Genomic DNA, 27,981 nt, shown 5'->3' with positions numbered 1-27,981 from the left:
CTACCTGTTGCTACGGTAACAAGAGCTCTCAACAGGTGGATGGGATTATGTTTATGCCATGTGTCATTCTACATGTTTGTCATGGCCTATAATGAACTGAATATAACACAAGCAGCATACCCTCAGCCACTGCTTCTCTGTCAATGCGTCGCTGTAGTCGACATCTCTGCGGTGACGGGATCCACGGCCGAAAATCTTGTCCTCCTCCTCCTCGCAGGTAAGCCGCTCCACCTCTGCATCATCCTTCAGGATCCATGATGGCAGCTCATCCTCTTCCATTAGTCGAGGTTTACGCTTAGGGTTGCGTGCATCCTCCCGACGGCGGTCCAAATCCATGCGCTAAAAGTGCCATTAATGGATTGCGTAAGTTTTAAAGTAACTGGAACGTTTCCTGTTCTACCCCTAATTGGATTCAAAATGCACAAATTCGCAAAAACATGTGGCTTTCTTTTCAAAGAAACAGCAATTATTGTGAATCATCATGCAAGGGACTATCTGTGGAAGTAGCAAATTTTGTGCAATTTCAGTCTTACCATGAAAAGCTCAAATTCGTCCTCATTACGAGCAATCATTTGATTGAGAGTTTCATCATCTGGAACTTCATCTTCCTCCTGGTATCACACACATATGCCAACAAACACAATTAGGACACATTTACATTGCGAGTAACTAGCAGTTTCATACCTGGCCATGTGGATTTTTAAATTAACATCCTGCATGGGAGCCTTGGACAATTTTGCTTTTTCAAATTGCAATAGCACCAGAACAGGCACTACCAGACACCAAATGCTTTGTACTGTTCCTGTAAGTAATTCAGCTTAACTTAACTGCACTCCGGTTAGTCTACCAAAATTACATGCCTTTCCTTCAGCCTTTGTCAAAGTCAAAATCAATAGAAACACAGACTTTGGTCTCAGCTGAACTCTGCATTCTCTTATGGGTCAGGACATAATAATTTATGTTGGTGATAAACTGTAATTTGTTGAATAAATGGCAGTGACATTGTAATGACACAGGCCATGTATGATGAATTGAGCCATGGAAAGAAAATCAATTCATCTACAATTTGCCATTTTATTCTGCTATTGTGTAGCAATACTTAACGCTGACATTTAACAATTTTAAAAGTTTTTGAAGCAGCTGTTAAAGGATTTTTGGTGGTTGTAATGGGTAAATTTGTAGTAACCTGTTATTGTGTGATGCTCACAAAAATAGCCATTTAAAGTTTTCTTTAAACTACTGAAACTACTGAAAAGCTGAAAGAGAGGCAGTTAGTTCATAAGGACCGGAATCACAAAAAGGTGAAAGAAAAAAATCCAATATTCCCTTTCAATAACTTTCCAACAGTGAAAAAAAAATATATAAACATATGGATTACGGCAAATAATGATGTCAAATTTACCATTACTCCCTCAGCAGCTGTATTAGAAACTATATATATATATATATTAACACTGCAGTTCAAAAATGTTTGACATTCGCAGAGAACTTGTATTAAATGGAAATAGATATAATTACATACTATTCAATATTTATGAGGTAAAATATCTGTTAGTTAACTGGAAACATTAATTATAAAATGAGTTAGTTCACACACAAATGAAAATACTGTCAGCATTCCTCTCTCTCTCATGTCGCTCCAAACCTGAATGATTTTCTTTCTTTAGTGGAACATATAAAAAGAAAAAAATGTTGAAAATTCTCAAACATTTTTCAACTGTTCAAAATAAGAAAGAAATTCCTACAGGTTTATTAAGATATGAGGGTGAGTAAATGATGACAACATTTTCATAATTGGGTGAACTATGCCTTTAATGCTTTCCATTTTGAAGAGTACACTCTTAAAAATAAAGGTGCTTCACGATGCCATAGAAGAACTTTTTTTTTTAAATGGTTCCATAAAGAACTTTTCTGTTTCACAAAAGTTTCTTTGTGGCGAAAGAAGGTTCTTCAGATTATAAAAAGGTAAGAAAGAGATGGTTCTTTAAACGGGGTCATTGGATGCTTTTAAATGTTGTTTGAACATTAATGTGTGTGCACAACCCTACAATGATACAAATCCACCCACTCCCACGATAGTTGACTGACATGAGCTCCTTACCTTAGACCCGCCCTCAAGGAGCTGAAACAGTCCAACTCTGATCGCCACTGTGTCAACTCAGGTGCAGAGGAAGACAACGATGTCTCAGATTGAGCGACTGAGGTGTAATGTTGTTGGACTTTCGTTTTTAAAAGGAAAGCGCAGATCCCGATCTACATATGCGTCTACTGTTCGCGCGAACCGTTCCTGATGCAGCTTCACCCACAGCAGAAGTGAGTATATATAAGGTTTTTTTATGCATCTTTACAAATGGCCTTTCTTAATAATGTGCTTGTTGGCAACTTTTGCGGCTAAATGCGGCTAAACGAGGCTAAATGCGGCTAAAGTAAACATCACGTCTCATCATCTCACGGCAGAGAGGGGCGGGGCAAGCAGAGCTCATTTGCATTTAAAGGGACCGTGCAATAAAATGAGTTGATATTTTGCAGAGCTGATTTGGACAAGGTAAAAGGGTGTTTATTACACTACTATTGAGAATTTTTAACCAAAGTATATTATAGACTTTTCATTAAGACCCTAAAGAATCATATGAACTTGTGGAAAATGGGCATCCGATGATCCTTTTAACAAACCTTCTTGCCTCATTGTGGAACAAAAAATTGTTCCTCTATGGCATCGCTGTGAAGAACCTTTTAAAGCACCTTTATTTTTAAGAGTGTATTTGAATGTTTGATAACGCATTACTATTTCCACATTATTTCACAGTAAGTGTCTTTCATTATTTTGTTTCACAAATCTTTTCTAAGCATAAATCTACTGAAGACAAATAGTGGAAGAAACATATTTTTAAAGATCAGACTATAAATGGTGCCTTTGAGGCTAACATCAAACCTGATCACTGAAAACGCCTCCACAGAAGAAAAGACTCAGCTAGGTTGTTCAAGTCACATACATACATTTTACTCCTCCAAAACAGGCGTCAGAGTACCCAAGTTTGAGAGCTCCACAATCCACACACGAGTGAGCAATCATGGGTGAGACACACGGATGGAGAAACCGTGAAACTCAAACACTAATTGCTATGTGGGCTGATGAGAGCATTCAACAGAAAATTTCACCGCCTGGTATTGGCATCATCTCGGAAATGAACTCTGCTACATTTGCATATTTATGTATTTGTGGCAATAGTATATTGGATTTACATCCATTTTGCGAAGACACAATTATGTGGCGAAGAGTAATTTGAATGCACACAGCCAATTGGATAGCAATCCGATCAATCAAGCAAATAAGTATAAATTGGCCCAAAAATATATTCACATTATGTACGCTTTCATACTGGTTACTAAATGAAAAAAAAAAAATCTGGCACTTAATTGTTGGCCCCTTTTTTCCAATAATTTTCACCTCAGTGCATCACTATATACAATTAGCCATTCTAATTCGGTCAGAGTGACACTTCACGGCCATCTGTGCTTGTTAAAGTGACTCACCATGTTCTGTTCCTCATGCTCCAGAATAGCCTGCAGGAAGGCTCTGCGCTCATGGCTGGAGGACTTCTGATCGAACATGCCTGCCTGAATGACCTTCTGATCAACGTTCAGTTTATACTTGGCCGCTGCTAGAATCTTCTCCTCCACACTATTAACGGTGCACAGACGCAGTACGCGAACTTCATTCTGCTGGCCAATACGATGGGCTCGGTCCTGCGCCTGCAAGTCCTGGTGATTGGAAATACAGTCGTGCGTGATTAACATAGTTATATCAATTACAATCACAGTGACAGAATGCTATTGAGAAGTGGCAAAGTGCACTCACTCTGACTTGTTCTTTAGAGAAGAAAAAATAAACATTTTAAATTGGCTGAAGATCACTATTGTGTTGTGCTATATGTGGAGGCGGATGGAGGGGTAATTTTAGCTTTTTCTGTTGAAAATGCGTGGGGAAAAGGCTTAAACTTCATGCTGCTGCATAAAAAATTCAATTTATCCAACCAACCAATACCACTTATATACAAATAAAAATAGATAAATGAATATATGAACTAAATGAAGCAAAAAAAAAACAAAAAAAACATTGATTTTTAGCTGGTATGAAAAAAAAGTATGAAGAAAAAGTGCTGTGGTGAGATGATCTTCTTCAAAAGTATTTTAAGTATTGCTGTGAAGCAAAGCTACATTTTCTGCATCATTACTCCAGTATTCAGTGTAACATGATCCTTCAGATATCATTCTAATATGCTGATTTATTATCAATGTTGGAAACAGTTGTGCAGAGCTTAATATATTTTTTTTTTACCTGTGATACTTTTTTTTAGGATTCTTTGATTAAAAAAAGGTTAAAAAGAACAGTCTTTATTCAAAATATATATTTTTTTTAATTAAAGAAATTAATACATTTATTCAGCAATGGAATGTTAAATGGATAAAAGAATGAAAAGACTTATATTGTTAAAAATGTTTCTATTTTGAATAAATGTTCTTTTTAACTTTTTTATTAATCAAAGTAAAAAGTATCACAGGTTCTAAAAAAATTAAGCAGCACAACAGTTAACAGTTAACAATAACAGTTTCAACACTGAAAATAAATCAGCATATTAGAATGATTTCTGAAGGACTATGTGACAGAGAAATAATGGCTGATGAAAATTCAGTGCTGCGTCACAGAAATAAATTATATTTTAAAGTTTTGCAAATTGCAACTTTAAAAATTGCAATAATTGTTCACAATATTACTCTTTTTTTGTATTTTTGGTCAAATAAATACAGCCTTGATGAGCATAAGAGACAGCATATATATATATATATATATATATATATATATATATATATATATATATATATATATATATAGCTGCATAAAAAAATAAATTAATCCAACCAACAAATATCACTTATATATGAATAAAAATAGATAAATGAATATATTAACTAAATGAAGCAAAAAAGAAACATTGATTTCACACATTACTTAAAAATGTATACTTGTTTGTGGTTAGCTGGCATGAAAAAGTGCTGTGGTGTTAGATGATCTTCTTCAAAAGTATTTTTTCAAATTATTTTGTATGCAGATTTTATTACCTCATATTAACTGAGAAACTACATGGAATATTTGAAGTATTAAACATTTAGTTTTTTTCCACACGCAGAACCATTAAAAATAATCATTAAGAAATTCAAAAGTATACACTACCAGTCAAATGCTTGGGGCGGTAGGATTTTTAAAAAGTTGATCAAAAACACAATAAAAACTCTAATATTGTGAAATATTATTGCAATGTAAAATTACTGTATGCTATGTATATATTTTCAAATCAAATTTTTATTTTGCAATTCTGACTTTATTTCTCGCAGTTGTGAGTTCATATCATGCAATTCTGATCAAAATTAACAAAATTGTGAGATAAAAAGTCTCAATAAAAAAAAAATGTATTCAGTGAAATGTAAAACGGGCTTCCATGGAATTTATTTAAAACAGAAATATTTTGCAAAGTTACAAATATCTTATATTCGAAACTAATTTTAGCATAATTTTTTTTTTAATTTTTATCAAACATCAAAATGGTCACAAATTTGATTTATTGTTGCAATATTATTTTAATATTAATAAAGTTGCAATATTTAAAAACTTTTTATTTCTGTTTAGATGAAAATCCAGTTTCCACAACTACCTCAACCAAGGTGTATCACATATACTATTAGATGTTTCTGAATAATCATCCAGAGATGACAGATCACTGCTGAGCTGTAAACTGGCGATACAACTGTCTCGGTTCTCTTTAATCACAGCAGTGATTCACACAAACCTGGTGGGGGTTCCAGTCGCTGTCAAAGATCACAACGGTGTCTGCAGCTTGCAAGTTGAGGCCCAGACCTCCTGCCCTGGTGCTCAGCAGGAAGATGAAATACTGTGAGCCTTCCTCATTGAATTTCTTTAAAAGCGCTGCACGATCCTCAGACTTCGTAGTTCCTGGAGGACACAACCAGCAGCAAACACATGTTAATGAAAGAGAAAGGGCAGTCTATTTGTGTGATCACACTCATTAAAAATTTCCAAATTGGAAATCCCCAGAATTTAGTTCCCAAAGGACAGGAAAACATTAAAGAAAGGAATGCACTGATTACTGACCATCCAGACGCAGATAGAGAAAGTTACGGTAAGCAAAATAATCCTCCATGATGGTCATGAGGCAGGTCATCTGACAGAACAGAAGCACTCTGTGATTGGTGGCCTTCAGCTTGGGCAGGATGCGGTCCAGTAATTCAAACTTGCCAGAGGCGCGGTACAGGTCGTGTCTAGGTGGACAAGAAAAAAAGCATGTCTATAATGTCAATGCCTTCATCATGGTGCACCTTCACTGTCCGGGTCATGTAGCACAGGGGGCCTGTGGCACGTTTAATGATCCATATGTGACATGAATGAACACATCATGGTAAGCCTGAAGGTTAAGTAATGCTCGAATTGGTCCGCACTCACCCGCTGATAATGCCATTTGGATATCCCAAGTGCTCAGCAAAGGATTCCTAAATAGGTACAAAACAGACACTTTTAGATATACCATGGCATTGTTAAATGATTCATTTTGATTGTTGACAGATGTTTAAGGTCTAACGCCATAGCCATGAAGCAGTTCTAGGTGTTAAAGAAAAGATTTTATATCCATAAATTGAAAGTCAGTAGGGTCCAATGTTTTTGGACCCCATTGACTTTGATGGTATGGATAAAAAACAGTTTAAATATTCTTCATAATATCGTATTTTGTGTTCTGTAGAAGAAAGATGAAGAATGTTTATTTTTGCCTACATCTACATTAATCCGGATACATTTGAAAACAGCATTTTAAAACATTCTCTGTCCACATTAGTCTTTTAGCATTTTCCAAAAGTTGCTAAATCACCTTGCTGTGACGGTGTGAAACATGATAAAAGCTCACTGAGATGATACCGAGAGAACAGACATAATAAAGTTCTCAAGCTATTCTTCTGGCACAATTATCTTATTAGCAAAATATCCCAGGTCATACTCAAAATCACCATTCCATGTATCATCTAAAACACAAATGTCATCACTGTAAGTAAATATTCTGAGAATTTTAGTGTGAAGATTGTACAAAATTAACATCCACCTTTTAGCAAAGCTATGAAAATGAACAGCAGGCAGTACAACCTTAAACAGGAGTGTCTAAGCCTGTTCCTGGAGTTAGCCAACTGTAATTAAAGAGATGGTTCATCCAAAAATGAGAATTATGTCATTAATTACTCAACCTCATGTCGTTCCAAACCTGCAAGACGTTCGTTCATCTTTGGAATACAAATTAAGATATTTTTAATGAAATCCAAAAGCTTTCTGACCCTGCATGGACAGCAACACAACTACCACGTTCAAGTCCCAGAAAGGCAGTAAAGACATCATTAAAAAAGTCCATATAACATCAGTGGTTTAACCTTAAATTTATAAAGCTACGAGAATACTTTTTGTGCGCCAAGAAAACTAAATTTTTTGAAAATCTGAATTTTCAGATTTGGATGAACTATCCCTTTAAACACACCTGAATCAGCTAATCAATGTCTTCAGACTAACTAGTAACATCCAGGCAAGTGTGTTGGAGCTGGTTGGACATAAACTATGCAATATTGGACACCCCTGACCTTAAACAAGGATAAAATATGAGTCACATGACCAAACATGCATCATCATTTTCAAATACCTCGGTTGTAACAGTTCACACTTTAGGTGTGTTCACACTTCTAATGTTTGGTTCGATTAAAACAAACTCTGGTGCGATTGCTCTGTTAGTACGGTTCATTTGAGTAAGTGTGAACGCTGCCAAAGTGCCTGTTATGATCATTTTGTTTGGAGTGGTTGGTGAGGTCCGTCACAAAATATATGCCATTCAACACGATTAATCAGGTTGTGAACGTTTCACTATGGCTTTAGGTTTGGTATCTTTAGGTTCATCTTCAAAGATTCCAGTGTGAATGCTAAGTGGACCAGGACCAAATGTATAATTTTCCTTTTTGGTCCGGACCAAATGAACCAAACGAAATGAACTACAAGTGTGAACACACCCTATAATGCAAAATTAAACAAACATAAAGCTCAGTTTTGACTAAAATTCTGCCTGAGTGAGGATAAAGTAAAAAACGTAAAAGAAAAAAAATACATTTTTAAATTTATCCAGGTTAATGGAAATGGAAATAAAAAAAAACCTGTCCTGATATACACTTCAGTGTACTAAAACATATGGTGATACCTCAATGTGCTGAAACATATAGGGATGGTTACAGATCTTCTTCAGCTGCATTATGGTGTTCATTAAGGTCTTGGCTCCTCCTTTACCCTGTGGATGAATCATATCAAGGTAAAAACCTCTTCAGATCTGCTCAATCTGCACAGGAGTGTAACAGTGAGTTAACATACAGCCTATCTTTACCTTCTTGTCTTTCTCTGAGCCATCAGTGAGCAGGATGCCTTTGCCCTGCATGTGTCTGTACAGAACCTTCTGGATGGCTGACATGTCACATTTGATGACATACTCCACCTGTGACAAATGAAGAGCCAATGTATCATCACAGTCTGAATTCCATAGCATACAGACTTCATTCAAAGTCTGAAAATGTCTTACTGACTGTGACTGACACTTATAGAATGTGACTAGATTTGTCTTCCATTCATATATTAAACCATTTATTTGCTTAGGTTGCTTTGACAAGGCACTACATGTTTAGTACATCCTTTAGAAATGCATATCTAGTTTTTTACTACTGCCAACAAAGTCTAATAAAAACGGTTCTAAAAAAGTGGCTACTTACCTTCTCAGGTAACTGAGACTCCACCTCTTTCTTCAGTCTTCGCAGAAGGAAGGGACGCAACACCTTATGCAAACGACGAATGATAAGGATGGTCTCCTCTTCATTTAGATCCACCTAACAAACACAGTGCAATCCGTAACAGAGAGAAACCTTGTTAAGCTACCGTGTAGCATGTAAAACAGCCATTTAAATCTACAAGTGTGAAATATCTACCCTCTCTCCTGTCATTGCAAAAGGAGCATTGAACCACTGCTCAAAGGTGCTGCAGCTTTTGAAGATGGTGGGCAACAGAAAGTTGAGCAGGGCCCAGAGCTCAGGCAATTTGTTCTGCAGAGGTGTTCCAGTCAGTAACAGCCTCCTGGGAGCAACATAGTGAGTGTTCAACACCTGTGTGAGCTTGCAGTGATGGTTCTTCATGCGATGGCCCTCATCCACTATCATATACTTCCAGCGAATCTGGGAATTGGAAAAGATTCAACAATTAGAGCATAAAGCCGCTAATTTACTAAGGTGCTTTGCACTGGCACAAACGACTCCAAGGTCATGAGCCTGAGTCCCAGGGAATGCATGATGTTATTTTAAAATATATAAAAATAGAAAACAGATATAAAAAAACTCATAATATTACTATTTTACTTCAACAACATTATAGGATTAGTTCACCTCCAGAATAAAACTTTTCTGATAATTTACTAACCCCCATGTCATCCAAGATGTTCATGTCTTTCTTTCTTCAGTCAAAAAGAAATTAGGAAAACATTCCAGGATTTTTTCAATTTCAATGGTGGCCAAAGGGTTGAAGGTCCAAATTGCAATTTCAATGCAGCTTGTTTCATTTTGTGGTGCGTCATGTTTAGGGTTGTAGAAATGTTGCCACAATAACAGACCAGTGTGAACTCTCTGATATATTTTAAAGATTCTATGCCGCAAACTTTAAAATGTTCACATACTTTTGAAAATCAAACGTTAATTTGATCCTAATAAGTGCTTGTCATCACAGCTGTAAACACAACAGCTTTTTTCTTTCGTGAGAGGGTTTAGTGCCATGACATTTTTGTTTTCAGGCAGAAGCTCTGCAATGAGCATGAGTGTCTTCACGCATTAAGTAATAATTTTGGAAAGGACATGCACGGTTAGTTCTTCGTCTGTGTATTTTGGTTCAAAAAGGTAGGGTAGGGTGAAAAACTTCCAACGCCGTCACGAGTGATCTTTCCAACATGGTTACATAAAGCGCAAAGTCGAGCTAATGCAAAAGCATTTGTGGTTAAAAAGTATATAAATATCTTTTTTTTTTAGAAAATGACAGATAGTTTCCCTAGATAAGACCCTCTTTCCTCAGCTGGGATTGGGTAGAGTCCTTTGAAGCTGCATTGAAACTGTAATTTGGACATTCAATCCGTTGGCTCCCATTGAAGTCCACTATATGGAGAAAAATCCTGGAATATTTTCATCAAAAACCTTCTTTTCTTTGCGACCATAGACAGAGAGACATGAACATCTTGGATCACATGTGGGTAAGTACATTTTCAGGAAGTGTTTATTCTGGAAGTAATCTAACCCTTTAAAAATTCTTACCGACCCCAAACTTTTGAAAGGGAGTTTGTATTTAGAATGCAGTCTAAGTCACTTTGGATTAAAAAAGTGTCTGCAAATGCATAAATGTAAATATGTGGCCTTTACCTTGGCGAGAATGTGCTTGTCTTTGATGATGTACTCGTAGGTGGTTATAAGGACATTAAACTTCCCACTGCGGAGCTGTGGCACAAAAGACCTCCGCATTGATGGTGTGCCCTTAGACAAATTAAAACAGAACCGTTATTAACTCTGATTTTATTACTTTTATGCTATATTACATCATAAAATTATATCGTCCACAGTAACACAGTGATAATAAAAATCAATGGCTACCTTGTAGGCAATTTTCACAATGCTTGGTGCCCACTTGTCAAGCTCATAAACCCAGTTGGACAAAGTCCTGTGAAAAAGAGGAACAAAAATCAATACTGTCATTTTTTATACCAGAAGCCATTGATATGGAATAAACGTTTTACCACTAAATGAAGTCACATCTCTAAATGATATGTGATGGTGTGATCGTGGAACAGAGTTAATGATGGATGTGAGGTGAGGCGGTCTGAGGACATTTCTGGCCCTTGCACAAAATCAATCACAATGACTTAAGCTAAAACAGTGCTGATGGTCATTTTTACTGTGTCTCACAGGGGGCTTTTCCAGACAGGGAGTCTGTGATATTAGTGGGGCATACTATTGAGAAAATAAAACACCCCAACTACACAAATAATGTTACAAGATGCTCTACTATCAGAGAATCCATTTAATTCAATCTCCAACCAACCAACCATGCATGATCAATATGACTGTTCAGTGAACTGTAGTGCTGCCATATGTTGCCTAAAATGCAACATCATGAATCACTATGGCATTTTCAGTCATTGGAGGTCAACTGAACTACATGTAACAGTGTTTAGCTACTTAATGAAGCCATTACACTATAAATCCTCTTAGGAAGCTCACCTCATTACACCTCTTATCACGTTATTCACAGCTTGTTTGCTGGACTTACGAGAGCGGTACAATGATGAGGTATGGCCCGTTGAGCCTCTTGTGTTCCATCAGATAAGTGATAAGTGCGATAGTCTGAATGGTCTTCCCCAAACCCATCTCATCAGCCAGAATACCATTCAGGTTGTTGTTGTACAGAGACACCATCCATTCCAGACCCTGGACCTGAACAAAAGACTTGTCTTATAATGGCGGTAACATCATATAAAATCATTACGAACAGACAACTGAGCAGATGCACGATACTCAGATTCCACAATTGTTCCACATTGAACAACATGGACCCAATTGGTGTTTCACAGCCGCAGAGTGAAATCAAAGCATGAATCCTAGTGCTCACATAGTTCTTTCAAAGGATAAACAGTCTCCCTGAAGTTTTCTTTCAAACAGTCCAGCAATCAGGTGGGGAAGAAAAGAAAATTAGAAGATAAGAGGCCTGTTTTCTCCTTTTGAAATCCATTACTGCCCAAAAGGGGATAACAGATTCAATACAAACCACTCAATTTTTGATATTTCCTCTCTGTGTGATTTCTTTCCAGCAGCCTCTTCCATTTCTAGAGTATAATCCCTTGAAATATCATTTAAACCTACACGGCTCTCTTCAGAGAAGATTCTGAGTATAATACATCTGTGGAGGTGTCTAGTCAGAGTTTGCTTTAACTGTTGCATTACCTGGTAATGTTTCAGGGACCCATTGATCAGCAGGGTGGACTGTTTCTCCACCCTCTCTATGACCGCGTGAGCCACTCCATAGTAAGACTGGGAGCTGGTCTCTCCTGCTGGAACACTGTACTCATCATCCACATCCTGCTTAGCAGACCTGCAACACAGGGTCAACATTAAAAGGAAATGTTTACCCAAAAATGAAAATTCATCGTTGATTCATCCTTATGTTGTTCCAAAAGACTTTTGTTTATCTTCAAAACACAAATGTAGATATTTTTAATATTCTTTCATCATTTTTGTCTATACATTACATATAGCAATCATGTGTCTTCAGAAGACTTGGATTAAACCGCTTGAATCATATGGATTTCTGTTACAAAACAGTTTGAAGCTGTCTGAAACAGTTGTGTGGACTTTGAAGGAATCAACAAAAACAAATAAAGAATATCAAAAATATCTAAAAGTGCTGTATAAATTGCTGACAGCTAGCGGTTTAAATGGGAGGCGTTACTGAAGTGTAAATTGAAAATATCTCTGTCATGTGTAGAAATCATGAAAGAAGTATTGTAACTTCCCTACTGTGTACAGCAAAAAATTATATACATATGAAATACTCATTTTCATTTATTTTGCAGTGCAGTTGTTTTACAATATATGGCTATTACTACTACTACAGTATATTCTAATTTGTTTGGCTTCCTAAAACACCAGTGTGAATGTAATTTAGACTGAGATATATCACAAATAAAAAGAGGGTTAAGTCCCCTTTAAAGTTCAGGTACGAACATGGGTTGGAGGGAGCTCTTAATTTTGAATGCTCAAAGTGTATTAGATAGAATAATTTAACTTTAAAATGTACAAAATGTTCCTTTATTTGTCTTTTTTTAAATTTCGCAACAAATATAGCATCGTGGACTTCATTATCATGAGATTTTGATATCGTTACATCTCTAATATCCAGCATCTGCTGAATTTATCATCATACATGACTGAATTCTTCACAGAAAGGATTCAACAAGGAAACCATTTAGATTATGGTCAACGTTGACAAGATCTACAACTCCAATTATGGAGCTCTCCTTTGTTGGAAATTTGTGGACATGTTTATTGAACCAGCTTGAAATGACGCATGCTTTGTGTCTTCACAAAAGGTTCTACAGAAAATACTATGTGATCAGAGGCAGCGCTGACTGGCAGCAATACGCAAGTAGACTGTGCCATTCAAACGATCCTCAGTTTGTATTAAAGCCTTTCCATCAGCCTGATCCACTGACACAAGGCAAAATGGATCTATGGATTTATATTGTGAAACCTTATGCGCTCTTCTGTTGCTATAGCCCATCCAATTCAAGGTTGAACGTGCTGTGCATTCAGACATTCTCTCCTGCACAGCACTATTGCAAAGTGTGGTTATTTCAGTTACTTCATCTTCCTGTCAGCTTGAACCTGTCTGGCCATTCTCTCCTGACCACTCTCATTGACAATGACTTTTCACCCAGAGAACTGCCCGCTCACTGGGTGCTTTTTAGTTTTCACACCACTCTCTGGAAACTCTAGAGACTGTTGTGTGTGAAAATCCCAGGAGACCAGCAGCTCCCGAGACACTGTAACCCCATCTGGCACCTACAATCACTTCACGGTCTAAGTGACATTTCTTGGCTATTCTGATCCTCTTGACCATGTGTGCAGTGAGTCACCATTAAAACTGACTGATTAGACATTTGCATTATAGAGCAGTGTGAATGTGTAACTAACGAGTGTAATAAGTGTATTTAGAAGAAAACTTAACTGTGTTAACTACAAAGAAATCTAAAGATTAATTGAGATTTTACAATTATTTTCATCTTTTGTCAGCTCTAATAATTATAGCATGTGCAGTGAGGTTCAAAAGTCTGAGAAATTACTTTAAATTTAAACTTGGAAATAAAACAAGTTTACATAAATAAACTTTATAACAAAGAAATGAAACTAATTGTTATGACAAAGAAGTTAATCTAAATAAAAATGAGAAATACTGCCTTGGAAACCAGCTGAAATAAAATTAGCTTGAGTTGTTTATCTTTTATTTAACTGAAATAACCCTGTTTTGAATCATCTCAAATCATGAACATCAAGTAAGTATGTGAGCTCCTGCAGCTCTATTGTTGCTTTTATTAAAGCAAAAGAGACAAAGTGAATACTAAAAGATATACTCAGTTTCCACTTTGGTCAAATTGTTAAGCTGATAAAATATTTTTTAAAGGGATAAAGTATTGGAAACGTGCAAAATAGAAGCATTTTCACAACTCGACTTTTGAACTCCACTGTGCATAGTATATATATTGTCCAGCAAAAAGTGAACTCCAGCTGAGGCAGATGCTGACAAAAGTAAGAAAAAAAAAGAAAAACACATAACAGCTATCAACACCCGAATCTTGTCGTCCTACTTTTCTTGCACTCCAGCTCAACAAGGCATTTTTTGCTTTGAAGTGAGAACAAGCAACGTACTCTATGATGTGCTTGGCTGCCGTTTCGGATACTTCATCACTGTTGGGATCGATGGCTTTCTTTTCTTCCGATTCAGCTCTGGAGACCACCTCTTCATCATCCTAAAGGGAGTATTAGCGGATTACGCTCATTTAACACACAGTGATTGCTTAACGTACACAATATAGCAGTGTAAGTAAAAAAAGGAGCTACTAAGGCAGATGCTAAAAGGCTTTTAGGAGATGCTTTATGGGTGCAGAGAAAAGGATAATAATGTGCGAGTTTGTGTACTTATGTATGACTCACTCCACACCAAGGAGCTGTCAATGCTTAATGAGCAGAAATAAGAGGATACTCACCTCCTCTTCAAATTCCGAGCCACTCTCTTCACTGTCTGACCGTGGAGCAACTTCATAGCTGTTTTAAAGGGCATAATGCGCTAGTAAACACTCGAAGCCTTAGAATGGTTTATTGACAACACAAGCTCAAAAAAGGTGCTTGTTATCAAAGCCCCCCCCCCCCAGAGTTAAATTAAAAATATGCTACAAAGGAGGCATGCACAAAGATGCAGTCTCTGTTGGATAAGTCTCTTTCATCTAATGAAGCACTTAAATGAATCTTCTTGGCTAAAGCCAAATGTCTAGACACATTAAATTGCTAATAATATATGAGCCTTTTAAGCACTGTTCTATATTAAATTTTTTAGGATTACATAAATGATTACACAAATCAGTTCAATACATAATTTTGTTATCCAGCTTTCTGGAATACTTGATTCTCATTGGTCAAATGCAGCAATAAACTGGAATAGTTTTAAAGGAATAGTTCACTTACAGAACAAAGATTTCCTGATAATTTACTCACCCCCATGTCATCCAGGATTTTTATGTCTTTCTTTTGTCAGTCAAAAGGAAATTAAGTTCTTAATTTGTGAATTTGTGGTTAAGTTCTTAAAGTTCTTATTTTTTTCACCCAAAAATAAAAATTAGCCCATGATTTACTCACCTTACAGGCATACAAAGTGCATCCCTCCATAATAAAAAGTGCATCACACAGCTTCTGGGGGGGGGGGGTTATCATTTTGGGTTATCCGACGTCATCCACCTGGAGTTGCTTCCGGGAACGACCAGCCGACCCAAGCTAGATTAAAGTGATTCTTAAGTTTTTTTAATATGGATATTTTTCTTACAAAAACACATAGATTCACTACAGGAGGCCTTTATTCACCCCCCCCCCCCCCCCCCCGGAGCCGCGTGAGGCACTTTTTCTATGGATGGATGCGCTTTATTGGACTTGTTTTGGACTGATGAAGAAAAACACCTGCCTATGCAATTCTAAAGCTTGGAAGTGCCAGGATAATTTTTAATAAAACTCCGACTGGATTTGTCTGAAAGAAGGAAGTCATATACACCTAGGATGCCTGAAGGATGAGTAAATCATGGGCTAATTTTCATTCTTGGGCAAACTAACCCTTTAAGGTTTTTGAGGAAAACATTCCAGGATTTTTCTCCATATAGTGGACTTCAATGGGGATCAACAGTTTGACGGTCAAAACTGCAGTTTCAATGCACCTTCAAAGGGCTCCACACAATCCCAGCTCAGGAATAAGGGTCTTATTTAGCAAAACAATCAGTCATTTTCTTTAAAAATAAATAAATAAAAAGTAGTCATGTTGGAAAGGTAATGTGTGATGTAGGCAAAAGTACCGACCCAGTGTTTACAAAGCGAACGTGCAAAGAAAGTCAAACGCCCTTAATAAAAAATGGTACAACAAAGATGTTGGAGGATTTTGAAGTTGGAGGAGAAAATGAGAGCTTTTACACCCTACACTACCTTTTTGAATATGTAGACGAAGAACTAACCACATGTGACCTTCCAACATGATCAAGTAAGAGCTAGTGCAAGACAGGAATTTGTGGTTAAAAAGTATATTTGTTTTGTTTTTTTCTCGTAAATGGCGATTATTCCTCAGCTGGGATTATGCAGAGCCTTTTGAAGCTGCATTGAAACTGCAATTTGGACTCCATTGAAGTCCACTATGGAGAAACATTTTCTGTAAATCCTGTAATGTTTTCCTCAAAAACATGAGTTTTTTTTTCTTCAAATGAAGAAAGAAAGACATGAACATCTTGAATGGCATGGGGGTTGGTAAATTAAGATTTTTTTATTCTGGAAGTGAATTAATCCTTTAAGGTCACAATGAAATGGAAGCAGTGACAGATCTTTTCTTCTGTATTGTGATGTACATCTGAGTGTAACAGATCATTGAAAAAGAAAATTGTAGGGGGAATTGGTTCTATGCATCAACTGTTGTCTGGATTTTGAGAACAATATTTTTCTTAGCACAAGCTTTAAGATGATATTCAGATATAGTAATTTCAATTTAAATTACATTTAATGTCCCTATTTTTAATTATTTGTTTCTAGCCGAGTAGCACATTTTCTTTTTTTCTCAGAGAGCAAAATGTCAGTGCATCCTTTTCATCATTTCCTTCATCACTCACTGCTGTAAACATACAGCTCGCCACGGCTTCGCATCTCAATGCAAGTGACTGGTCATATTTTTGTGGAAATGTTTTCAATTACCAGACACACAAAGGATGCAATGTAAGGACAGCTTACCCAGGGTTCATCTCGAGCCAGGCCTCTAACTGACTGGACTTGGGGGCATCCGTCCCCTGTAGCACTTTCCCCGTCTCTGTCTGAATGACTTTGACTGGCAGCTCACTCATCTGGCTGTTCTCATCTATGAGCTGCACAAATAAGTAAACATAAAAGCAGGTTTTCTGTGACAAGCTGTGTTAGATTAGGTTTGACAGAGTGAATTTACCAGAGGGACACACATCAGTTGGTTATTCACGTCTACTTCACTTTCATTTTCATAGCGATTTACTAACCTCTCCATCAGGACCGATGGCTCCCATTCCTTCAGCATCACCAGCTTCCTTCTGAAGGTTAAACGTGAAAGAAATAAACAAGTATTGAGTGTTTGATGTTGGTAGAAATGTCCTAAAGCTACTGATTGGAGCTGAGATTTACAAAAGCACAGTGGGATAAACTGTAAGCAACTGAATGAAATAAAACATGTCTGAAGTAAAAACATCAAACTTGATCTTTAGTGATTTTATGGCTTCTTTTCCATAGTCATGTTGCTTCACACCTTTTTCTTCTTTCTCTTTTTCTTCTTGTCCTTAGCAGCTTGAGCAGCCTTGTGCTCATAGACAAGCTCAGTCAGGTTGGCCACGTATTCATCTGTCTGTTGAAGAAGGTAGGCCAGACGCTTGTCCTTCTTCTGATCAATTAGCTTCCTGTAACCCTCTTCATCCTCAGCCTAGTGAAAACAGATGAAGAGCATGTGAGAACCTTTAAAGGATGCCTCTTCCCTAAGAACTTTAAAAGGATTTTGTTTTGTCCCCTCCATTCAAATACATTGCATTCAAAAAGTACTTCACACTTGTTCTTGTGTGTTAGTCAGGATACATATGAGTAAGCCTAATGATTCAGTCTAATGACTCCAATTCAGACTGATTCACCAATCTATTAATAAAATTGTTAAAATAATTATAAAAAAAGGAAAATCATCAATTTGACCATTTGTTCAAGAGCTAGACCATGGTTATTCAATAGACGGCAGTGTTAACAAGCACTTCTGTGAAAAGGTTTTGAGATATCCACAACTCTAGGTCAAACGAATATTAAGACAGTGTTATCAGTCATAACTTCTGAAGAGAAATAGCACAGACACTGGCTGAAGATGGATATTAAATGAAGTATAATTTGAAAGTCTGTGCATTCAGCTGTACACACAAGCTGAGCAACTTTAGACAGTGCGTTAGTAGTGTTTCAACTGACAAAAACACACACAATTATGTCAAAATGCACGGTTTTGGCGAGTGACCTCGTAAACATGGTTTTAAATGAGTTATAAAGTCCTAAATGATGTGAGTTAGGAGAGAAGCGGATGGGTTTAAAGACGCAGTGCTGCATTTAAAGTGAAACCTGCTGAAGTCTGTCATTGATGTAAATCAAAGAAGGAAATAATGTTGAATGGGTATAATTAACAGCTAACATTGAAGGTAAAATGCATTTAATAGTAGCAACAATTAAAATTTGATGTTTATCTGCTTACCCCAGGCCATCCAAGATGTAACTGACTTTGTTTCTTCAGGAGAACACAAACAAAGATTTTTAACTAAAACCGTTGCAGTCTGTCAGTCGTATAATGGCAGTCAATGAGACCCATGACTTTGAGAGTCAAAAACATACACAGACAAAACCAAATTAAACCCTGCGGCTCGTGACTATACATTGAGGTCTTAAAGGGATGGTTCGGAGTAGAACTGACTTCATTGCTATGCACTCCGAAGCCCATGTAAATACCCCATCCGAAGTTTTTTTTACCTTAGTCAAACATTTATGGAGATATTAGAGTTTTTCGAAATGCTTGTTACAGGAGTGAATGGTACATGTGATGTATCTCGTAAATTGCACCACTAAACGTGCAAGTAATCTTACCAAACTTGTACAGTAGTGTAAATAGGTTATGTACTCACAAAACGCTGCATCAGAACATTTGTAAGTCCACCATGAGTGTTTTAAAAACACGTTTTAGCCGATCCCTACATTACATGTACCATTCACTCCTGTAACAAGCAATTCGAAAAACTCTAATATCTCCATAAATGTAAACTTCGGATGGGGTATTTAGATGGGCTTCGGAGTGCATAGCAATGAAGTCAATTCTACTCCGAACCATCCCTTTAAGACACGAAAAAAAAAAAAACGGTCTGTGCTGGAAACTGAACAGTATTTATATAATGTTTTACCTCTGATCCACCGCTATGTCCAACTGTCCTAAGCGCATTCACAACAGCCGCTGTGTGACACATCAACGTGCTCTGGCATAGTAGACAAATGTGCGGAAGCGATATGCCGCACGTATTCGTCACTCATTGCTTATACAGTGCAGAGAGATTGTGGGTACAGCAGCTACTCAAAATGGTAATTACTTGTGCTTATCCTGATTGTTGCAAACGATTAAACATTAAAAAATTACGTTTGCTTGCGCAAATTCAGTCAGGAGTGCTGACTTTTTACAGACTCCCAACTTTTGAGCCTGATCGACTGAAGTTATGGATGCTTGCTCTTCGCCACACGCCAGCTGTTGCGAACATGCTCAGGACAGTTGGACATTGCAGCGGATCAGAAGTAAAAAATTATATAAATACTGTTCAGTTTCTTGCACAGACTGATTGTTTTGTGTGTGAAGACCTCAATGTATCGCCACGAGCCGCAGGGTTTATTTTGGTTTAAGTCAAAAATCTTCACTTGTGTTCTACTAAATAAACAAAGTCACTTACATCTTGGATGCCCTGAGGGTAAGCAGATGAACATCAAATTTTCATTTTTTGGTGAACTATCCCTTTAATTTTTGATTATTCCTAATATCAATTGATAAGAACTTCATTTAGACTTCATTTAGACAACATTAAAGGTGATTGTGGAAACCACAATGGTGTAGTGGTAAAGCACATGTTGTTTGAGATATAGTTGCAATTATGATGTGGGTTCAAATCCCACACTTGTTACGGGGCAGCCATGGCCTAATGTTCAGAGTGCAGGTTCGAGTCTCAGGTCCGGCAGGGATTGTAGGTGGGGAGAGTAATTAACCAGCGCTCTATCCGCCCTCAATACCATGACTGAGGTGAGACCCTTGAGCAAGACACCGAACCCCCAACTGCTCCCGGGCGCCACAGCGATAGCAATAGGCTGCCCACTGCTCCGGGTGTGTGTTTACGGTGTGTGTGTGTGTGTGTGTGTGTGTGTGTGTTTACTACTGTGTGTGTACACTTGGATGGGTTAAATGCAGAGCACAAATTCCGAGTATGGGTCACCATACTTGGCCACACGTCACATCCTTTCCTTTCCTTCCCTCAGTATTTTGATTTTTTTGCACCCTCAGATTCCAGATTTTCAAATAGTATCTTAATTAACGTAATTTTTATTTTAAATGCCTCCCAGAAAAAGATTGTGACAGCCCCACAACCCCTCAGCCCCCTTCAAATTTTGAAATTCGATAATCTGGCCCCTCAAATTAAGCTAATTAAACAGCTCTGAACTAGAGTGTACAATGTGCTGTATGGTCATTTTAAAATGAAGTCAGCAAGGACAATAAAAAAAATACTATACAGTATATGAGTGTATCATACCATCAGTCTCCTCATCCTCTCTTTCTCGATTCTTTCTGTCTCCTTCTTCTGCTCTCTTTCTGTGTTGGTGTGCCATGTTGCGATGGCTTTAGACAGCTTCTGGATTTTTCCAGAGATGGATCTGTGATATTCCTTGAAATCTTTTGCATGCTGCAGAATGCTGTTGAGATATTCCTACAACAAGAAAAGAACAACACAGCATGATTTAAAAAGTTTGGGGTTGGTGAGATGTTTTAATGTCTTTAAACTCTTTTATATCACCCTTTGCTTTTTTATATGATTGACATTATTATTGTAAAATATTACTACAATTAAAATTAATGTGATGGCAAACTCATTGAACAGGAGACTCTTGTCTTCAGTGATTTCAGAAATCATTATAAGATGCTAAGTTGGTGCTCAAGAAGCATTTCTTGTTAACCATGTTTTAACAGTTGAAATTTGTTTTTCAAAGTTCTTCACTGAATATAAAGTTTGAAACAGAACATTTCTGTAACATTATTTTAGTCTGACTCCACTTTGTAGAACCATTGTAGTGCGAATCAAGTTCCTAGTTAATTTCCAAATTCTCTCTTATGCTAAGAATAAAACTGCTTTCTACTTGTAGACTTCTGTGCGAATGCCGCCTCCGTGAGTTAAAAAAAAAAAATAATAATTCTGCACTCAGAGGTTTAACTGCACAAAAGGTTACTTAAAGACATCTTCAAAAAACTTTAGCCATTCGTTTTAAACTCAAGGAAGCCTCAGAAGTTTAGGTATTACACTCTGCCAGGAGAAACTTTTTTCAGTTTTTCTGGTGTTTAAGAATAACAGCACTATCATACTTCCTCGTTATTGCCACACCGTGACTATGCAGGCCAAGGAAATTTGATTCCTCGTGATATGACCCCCCTGAAACCATCTTTATCAGTTAGTCAATATGTAAGCACATAAATCGTGTATATGAGCATTTTGATGTGGGAGCTTGTCTGTTGTTTTAATCAGTATATTGAGTTTGTGTAGTCCATTGAGTTGATTACACTTAGTACAATCATCATTCATTGATCACCTGGTGTTTCTGCCGGCGCTTCCTCTCCTGCTCGATCTTCTGCTGCTTCTCTAGTTTCTCTGTCATGCGAGCTTCTCTCAGTGTCTGTCTTTTGCTGCGCTTGTAGGCTTTGGAGTTAAGGGCCGTCTCCAGAGTTGTGTCTCGGCGCATACAGGCTACAACATCGAGCCTCAGCTGAGAAAGGAAAAAATCAATCATAGTCATCTGTAGCAAAATGCATTAAGCTAATGAGCTTCATCAAATGATAATCATATTCTGATGCATTTCACACATTTTTTTCATATTTGCTGCTAATTACAGCAGAACAAGGCTTTGAATTGTGAGGAGACCGTGCTACAAATACAACAAGGTCGCCCTCTAATGGTGAGATCCACTATATACCATAAGTTAAATATTCTTAGCACAACACACACCATCACCATCCACACAGCACGAATAGGACAAAGCTCAATGGAACCGGCAAATCAAAAATATGCATGAACAATTTTTTTAAGCTTATTGTAAATGATTCCATTTATTGTAAAAAAAATGGCAAATGTAAGTCATTTTTATTATAAGTGCCTCCAAATTGAGGTGTAATTGAGTAAAAATTATTGGAAATATGCCTTTACGAAAATTGTGTCAGTAATGTTCCAGTATAATGAAATATAGTGAATTATTTATTATTATTGTTAACGATTTATTAGTAATTTATTACTAGATCAATGATATAAAAAGGTATCAATGGTTTTGACACTTCTATAACATTTTAAAGGAAAGTTTAAATTAAATTAATCTAAAAATGGCATACAGTGTAACCATCAATAAAAATGTAACAGCATCTTGCAACATGGGAGTATATACTTATATATATATATATATATATATATATATATATATATATATATATATATATATATATATATATATATATATATATATATTAAACACATTTAAAAAAAGTTTTTAAATATTTTTTTCAAGGTACATTTCATAAATATCACTGAGTCGTACTACATGACATTAATATTAATAAGCAATGGAGCAAACATTATGCTAAACTACTTTAAAAAGTTGTTTTAAGAATTATTTTTGTCTTCATTAAGACATCAGGAGAGTTGCATCATGCTAATTACGCACAAATATTTATTTTTACATGTTTATACGTTTATATATATTTTATTAAATAACAATTTTATACAGAATTATAAAATCAATTTTTTATGAAGTAAAAACATCCAAATAAGGAGGGATGTACTCAAAGTGTACTCATGGTGTTAAATAGCTTTTTGGAATAAATTGTGACCCTGGACCACAAAACCAGTCATAAGGTAAAATTTTACAAAACTGAGATATATACATCATATGAAAGCTCAATAAATAAGCTTTCTATTGATATATGGTTTGTAAAGATAGGACAATATTTGGCCGAGATACATCTATTTGAAAATCTGGAATCTAAGGGTGCAAAAAAATCAAAATACTGAGAAAATCACCTTTAAAGTTGTCCAAATTAAGTTCTTAACAATGCATATTACTAATCAAAAATTACATTTTGATAGGTTTACAGTAGGAATTTTACAAAAAATCTTCATGGAACATGATCTTTATTTAATATCATAATGATTTTTGACATAAAAGAAAAATCAATAATTTTGACCCATACAATGTATTTTTGGCTATTGCTACAAATATACCCCAGCGACTTAAGACTGGTTTTGTGGTCCAGGGTCACAATTAATAAATGAGTAATAATGGGTTAATAATGAGTCAATAACACACCTGTCGCTGAAAGTTAAGCAGTCTTAAGGCCTTTAGCTCCACAGTAGCTTTAGTCCGCAGATCAGGTGGCAGCGATCCTGGCAGATTTTCCAGCTCCTGAATTCTGTGAGCAATCCTGGCCTGAAGACTTTAAACAGAAATGAAAATGAGAGGTGTACTGAATCCTTTCATCTGTTTTTTTTTTTAAAGAATAACCGAATTATAGGGGTAAGGTTAGGTTCAAATATGAGAGCTAAAACTGTCAATCAAGGAGAGATCATCAGATTTATTGTTGAATTGAGATGTCTCTAAAGGTGAACTTTCTAGGCATTAATAATTTCTAGTTATTCTCCAGAAGTATAAATCACCAGCAAGATCTGAAACTTTCACTCCGTGAAAAATACATAGTTCAGACAGTAAAAAAAGTCTGTCTTGGTGACCTCAAGGTACATCAAACAATCAACACATGCCTGTTGTTTCAGACAGTGCAAGCCGGTGTAATCACCAAGTTCTGAGGAACTTTCAGAAACCTCAGAGGGTTCCTCACCCTCCTCTAACATTCATTACAGCTCCCAAAACCTCCCAAAACCCCCATAGTTCTGGTGATATTTTAGAGACAGAAGATCAATAGAAGACAGGTTGTTTTGCTGGAATTCATACCCAAATTTTGTTGTGATCATTAAAAGAGTGTATTGCCACAAAATGATATGTCCCCTACCATAACTGCAATTTTTCATCTGCCCAGCTGTTAATATTAATGATGGTGTCAATACCAATTGCCATATCAAAGATGAACAAACAAGAGCAATTGTGCAGAACCTTTGCAAGCACAGATTTTACAGGATGTTTCAAAGTGAATTGTTTTTTCAAAATATTCCAGCAAAAAAAAAAAAAAGGCAGTTCATTTAAAGGGGATATCGGATGCAAACTTTTACATTTTGTTTGCATATAAATGTATCTTAGCAGTGTGTGACACAAAAAACCTTATAATAATAATCCACTCGCTTCTTTTTTTTTCATCCCCAAAAACCTAAACAGTCTTAATTATCAAGCTGTTTTGGTTTTGGCCCCTCCCACAACCACTGACGGACTGTCCCGTATTAGCATATTTCCACCCTCAGCCAGTTGTACGCTGTCCGCCATTTTCTTTGTGCTTGAGCGTCTCATAAGCAATACAGGTGTTTTATTGTTGGATGTAAAAGTGAACGTAAGAGTCTTCATTTTCTCCTGACATCAAGGCCACTGAGGACGCACGGAAAGTGGTGTGAGCAGTATCTCATTAGCATTTAAAGGGGTCATGCGATGATGCTAATAATAGGATTTGTTTGTGTATTTGTTGTAATGCAATGTGTTTACATCAGGGCTGACCAACCCTGTTCCTAGAGATCTACCTCCCTGCAGACTTTTGTTCCAGCCCTGCTCCAACACAGCTGTCTGTAATTATCAAGTGCTACTTAAGAGATTAATTAGCTGGTTCAGATGTATTTGTTCAGGGCTGGAGCTGAACTCTGTAGGATAGTAGATCTCCAAGAACAGGGTTGGGCACCCCTGGTTTACACGGTTTGAGGTAAAAAAAACAAAAACTTTTTTTACCACATACTGTACATTATTGTTTTTACAAAGCTCATTGTTCTGAAAAGCGTGGTGTGCTCTGATTAGCCAGCTATATGGTGCGTTGTGATTGGTTGAATACCTCAAGCGTGTGACAGAAATGTTACGCTCCTTACCATGTTGTGATGCTGTGTCCCGGTGCGATGAGACAAAAACAATAAACCCATTATAAATGAGGCATTTGTTGCATCCAGTGAGGACATAATCACTGATTATAATGACTCATACTGTCTTTTTACACATTGTGTTGTGCGTCGCGCCGCATAAACATAAAACCATGTCTGCATTTGTGATCGTAGACACAACAAACAACAAGCACTACTTTACACTGCTGAAAACTCGCGTTTGAATAGTCAGTAGCAAATTCTTTAAATATGAAAACGTACTTACAGGCTGTGAGTCAGAAGCGCCAGACTGTCCTTGCAAAGTTGGAATTGCCCCACTTTACAGAAACAAGCCTTTGTACACAGCTGACATTGTAAGCTACTCTCTCAGGTTCAGGAAACAGTCCTCCGTAAAATGCACTGCACACACTCAAATATTTCATTGTACTGTTCTGGTACCGTGTTGTAACAGACATGCACTAAAACATGTTGCTGTGAACAGAGGTGTTTTTGAGTGTGTTGTTTTACATGACCACTGAGGAATTTTAATCACAGTATGTTGCAGACATTTCATGAAGACCCTAAAGAGTCATACCAACTTGTGAAAAAGGGCATCAGATGTCCCCTTTAATTTGGTATGCATCCACATTTAGAAGACGTCTTGCATAATGTATAAAGATAATAACACTAAAGTCTTAGAGACATGCCCCTTTAAGTACAGTGTTTAAATCAGAGGACTAAGACATTATAAGTGCACCTGAAGAAATATCATAAAATAAAAAATGCAATTCACAACCTCTTTAGAGCAGTGTAGATTAGTCATGCGCGGGTCAAGGTTTTTTTCAACCCGCGGGTCCTGCTTTTATGAAATTATTTGGCCCGCCCCAACCCGCCCCGCACCACTGTATCTATTTTTACAACCCGCCCCGCCACGCACCCGCGACCATTAAATAGACATACTAGGCATTGTAATCTGTAATCCAAATGAAAACAGCCTTTATTTCAGGCCGACAGTGCTTGGAAACATCACCCTGTAAACTGGCGACAACATACGATTATGAATATGAACCATAAATCATGTCATATTAATAACAAGATAGTCAGTGGCGTAATGTTAGTGGTGCCGGAAGAAAAGTGGGTATAGCCTAAGCTTCATTTATGAATTTCGTTTTGAACTTTCTATTTGAACGCATTCGTTTACTGGATCCTTGGACTGAAAAGTTTACAGGGGTTCGCTGGTTTAAGGAATTTCTGATCGTAAAAATTTGCTTCTTTTTATTTGTAAGGTATTGTTTTCGTTATTATGTACTGTTTCGGGCGCAGGCGCATCAGGCTTAATCATCAAAAACATTTCAAAGCAAGCCGGCGCCACGGTCCTGACTGCATTATTACTGTCTTTATTGGGTGTTCTTAGCGAATATGTACATTTATTCACATATGACTGGATGTTGTTGACTGTCCTGATTTTGGCTAATGCAGCACAGTACTGAATAATGCGCATCAGAGAAGATTTAAAAATAGGTATACGCATAGCCGCCTGCGTATACCCTCCACTACACCACTGTATAAACATTTTCAACATTTATAAAGCAGCGTTTGTATTCGTCTAGGCTAAACATTTTTTTTTTTTTTTCAAATGTGTATAGGTTTACAGCCTACGCTAAATAACCACTAAACTTTTGTTTTATTTAACAGACGGAAATGTTCATTTAGCGTTTTTACGTTCGTTGTGCAAAAAAAAAATGCATCCACTGTACCGGGGTTTAATCTATTTCGCCTCGATTCCAGCACCAGGCCAGCAAAGCTGAATGTGCGCTCGCTTGAAGCGCTCATTGCTGGCAGCGGGAGCTGCTTAGCGCTTGCGTGTCGTGACGTGTTGATAACCTTATTAAAGAACTTAATAAAATATGAAAATAGATATTCCCAAATATTAAATATAGGCTATAGGGAATTGCACGCAACATAATTTTGTATTTTGTTTTTAATGACCCGCCCCAACCCGCCCCGCAAATAAAGTGACAATTTCTTTACCCGCCCCAACCCGACCCGCGGGTTACCCGCGGGGTCCGCGGGTTATGAGACGACCCGCGCATCACTAGTGTAGATTGCTTAGTGTAGATTAAGTTGAATTGAATTACTCATTACATACCGGTATTCCCTCTCTTGCAAGAGTTCAACAGGGTCCAGACCCTGAGGCTTCTGAATCGGTGTGATCCGATTCTGTTTTTGCTGAAGCTGGATGATGAGGGAGGGCTGGCCTGGTCCTGGTCCTGGCGGTGGCTGAGGTTGGGGTTGGGAGGTGAGGGAGGTGCTGGGCACAGGTTGTGTGCCAGTGGGGGCCAGTGGGGGAGCTGGAGAGGGTCTGCCGCTGGGAGCCGGGACTGACAGCTTCTGCGGAGTGCTGGGCGCCTCTGAGCCTTGACCTGAAAATAAAGGTGATGCTCTTTGTGAACGTCTTGTGAGATTTATCAAAATGTCATGTCTGTCAAAGAAATGCTCCTGAATGCAAAAAGCATTAAGCTTCCAGTGATCCATTATGCTGTTGTCAGTACGATCGATATAACGCACCATTATGAAACGGCATAAGTAATGCCATTTATATTTTAGAAGCCTATTGTCGTTAGGATGTTTGATCATATTCAAAGACTTCATCAAAGCTGTTGTTGGAGGTTTTAAGACAGCTCAAAGCACAGCATGAACT

At 37.2% G+C, this 27,981-nt stretch overlaps 1 protein-coding gene across 3 annotated transcripts in view; it reads right to left on the bottom strand.

Annotated features, from left to right (window-relative positions):
• smarca2 (SWI/SNF related BAF chromatin remodeling complex subunit ATPase 2) overlaps nt 1–27,981 on the bottom strand; it is a 61,585-nt gene that overhangs the window by 25,151 nt on the left and 8,453 nt on the right. For all 3 annotated transcript variants that reach the window (XM_073839324.1, XM_073839323.1, XM_073839325.1), the window contains exons 6-28: nt 27,430–27,703; nt 23,587–23,713; nt 21,826–21,999; nt 20,778–20,951; nt 17,729–17,899; nt 17,466–17,516; nt 17,191–17,321; nt 14,928–14,985; nt 14,590–14,690; nt 12,109–12,256; nt 11,438–11,601; nt 10,762–10,828; nt 10,534–10,644; nt 9,067–9,309; nt 8,854–8,967; nt 8,475–8,582; nt 8,295–8,381; nt 6,518–6,564; nt 6,170–6,336; nt 5,847–6,010; nt 3,535–3,762; nt 534–611; nt 121–339 (exon numbers count right to left, since the gene is read on the bottom strand). In XM_073839324.1, the coding sequence (XP_073695425.1) occupies nt 121–339; nt 534–611; nt 3,535–3,762; nt 5,847–6,010; nt 6,170–6,336; nt 6,518–6,564; nt 8,295–8,381; nt 8,475–8,582; nt 8,854–8,967; nt 9,067–9,309; nt 10,534–10,644; nt 10,762–10,828; nt 11,438–11,601; nt 12,109–12,256; nt 14,590–14,690; nt 14,928–14,985; nt 17,191–17,321; nt 17,466–17,516; nt 17,729–17,899; nt 20,778–20,951; nt 21,826–21,999; nt 23,587–23,713; nt 27,430–27,703 (3,206 nt within the window). The remainder of the gene's footprint in view (nt 1–120; nt 340–533; nt 612–3,534; nt 3,763–5,846; nt 6,011–6,169; nt 6,337–6,517; nt 6,565–8,294; nt 8,382–8,474; nt 8,583–8,853; nt 8,968–9,066; nt 9,310–10,533; nt 10,645–10,761; nt 10,829–11,437; nt 11,602–12,108; nt 12,257–14,589; nt 14,691–14,927; nt 14,986–17,190; nt 17,322–17,465; nt 17,517–17,728; nt 17,900–20,777; nt 20,952–21,825; nt 22,000–23,586; nt 23,714–27,429; nt 27,704–27,981) is intronic.

This window comes from Garra rufa, chromosome 5, assembly GCF_049309525.1.
Source record: "Garra rufa chromosome 5, GarRuf1.0, whole genome shotgun sequence".
Taxonomy (NCBI): domain Eukaryota; kingdom Metazoa; phylum Chordata; class Actinopteri; order Cypriniformes; family Cyprinidae; genus Garra; species Garra rufa.
The sequence above is the reverse complement of the archived record's forward strand: the minus strand, read 5'-3'. Positions and strand labels throughout refer to the sequence as shown.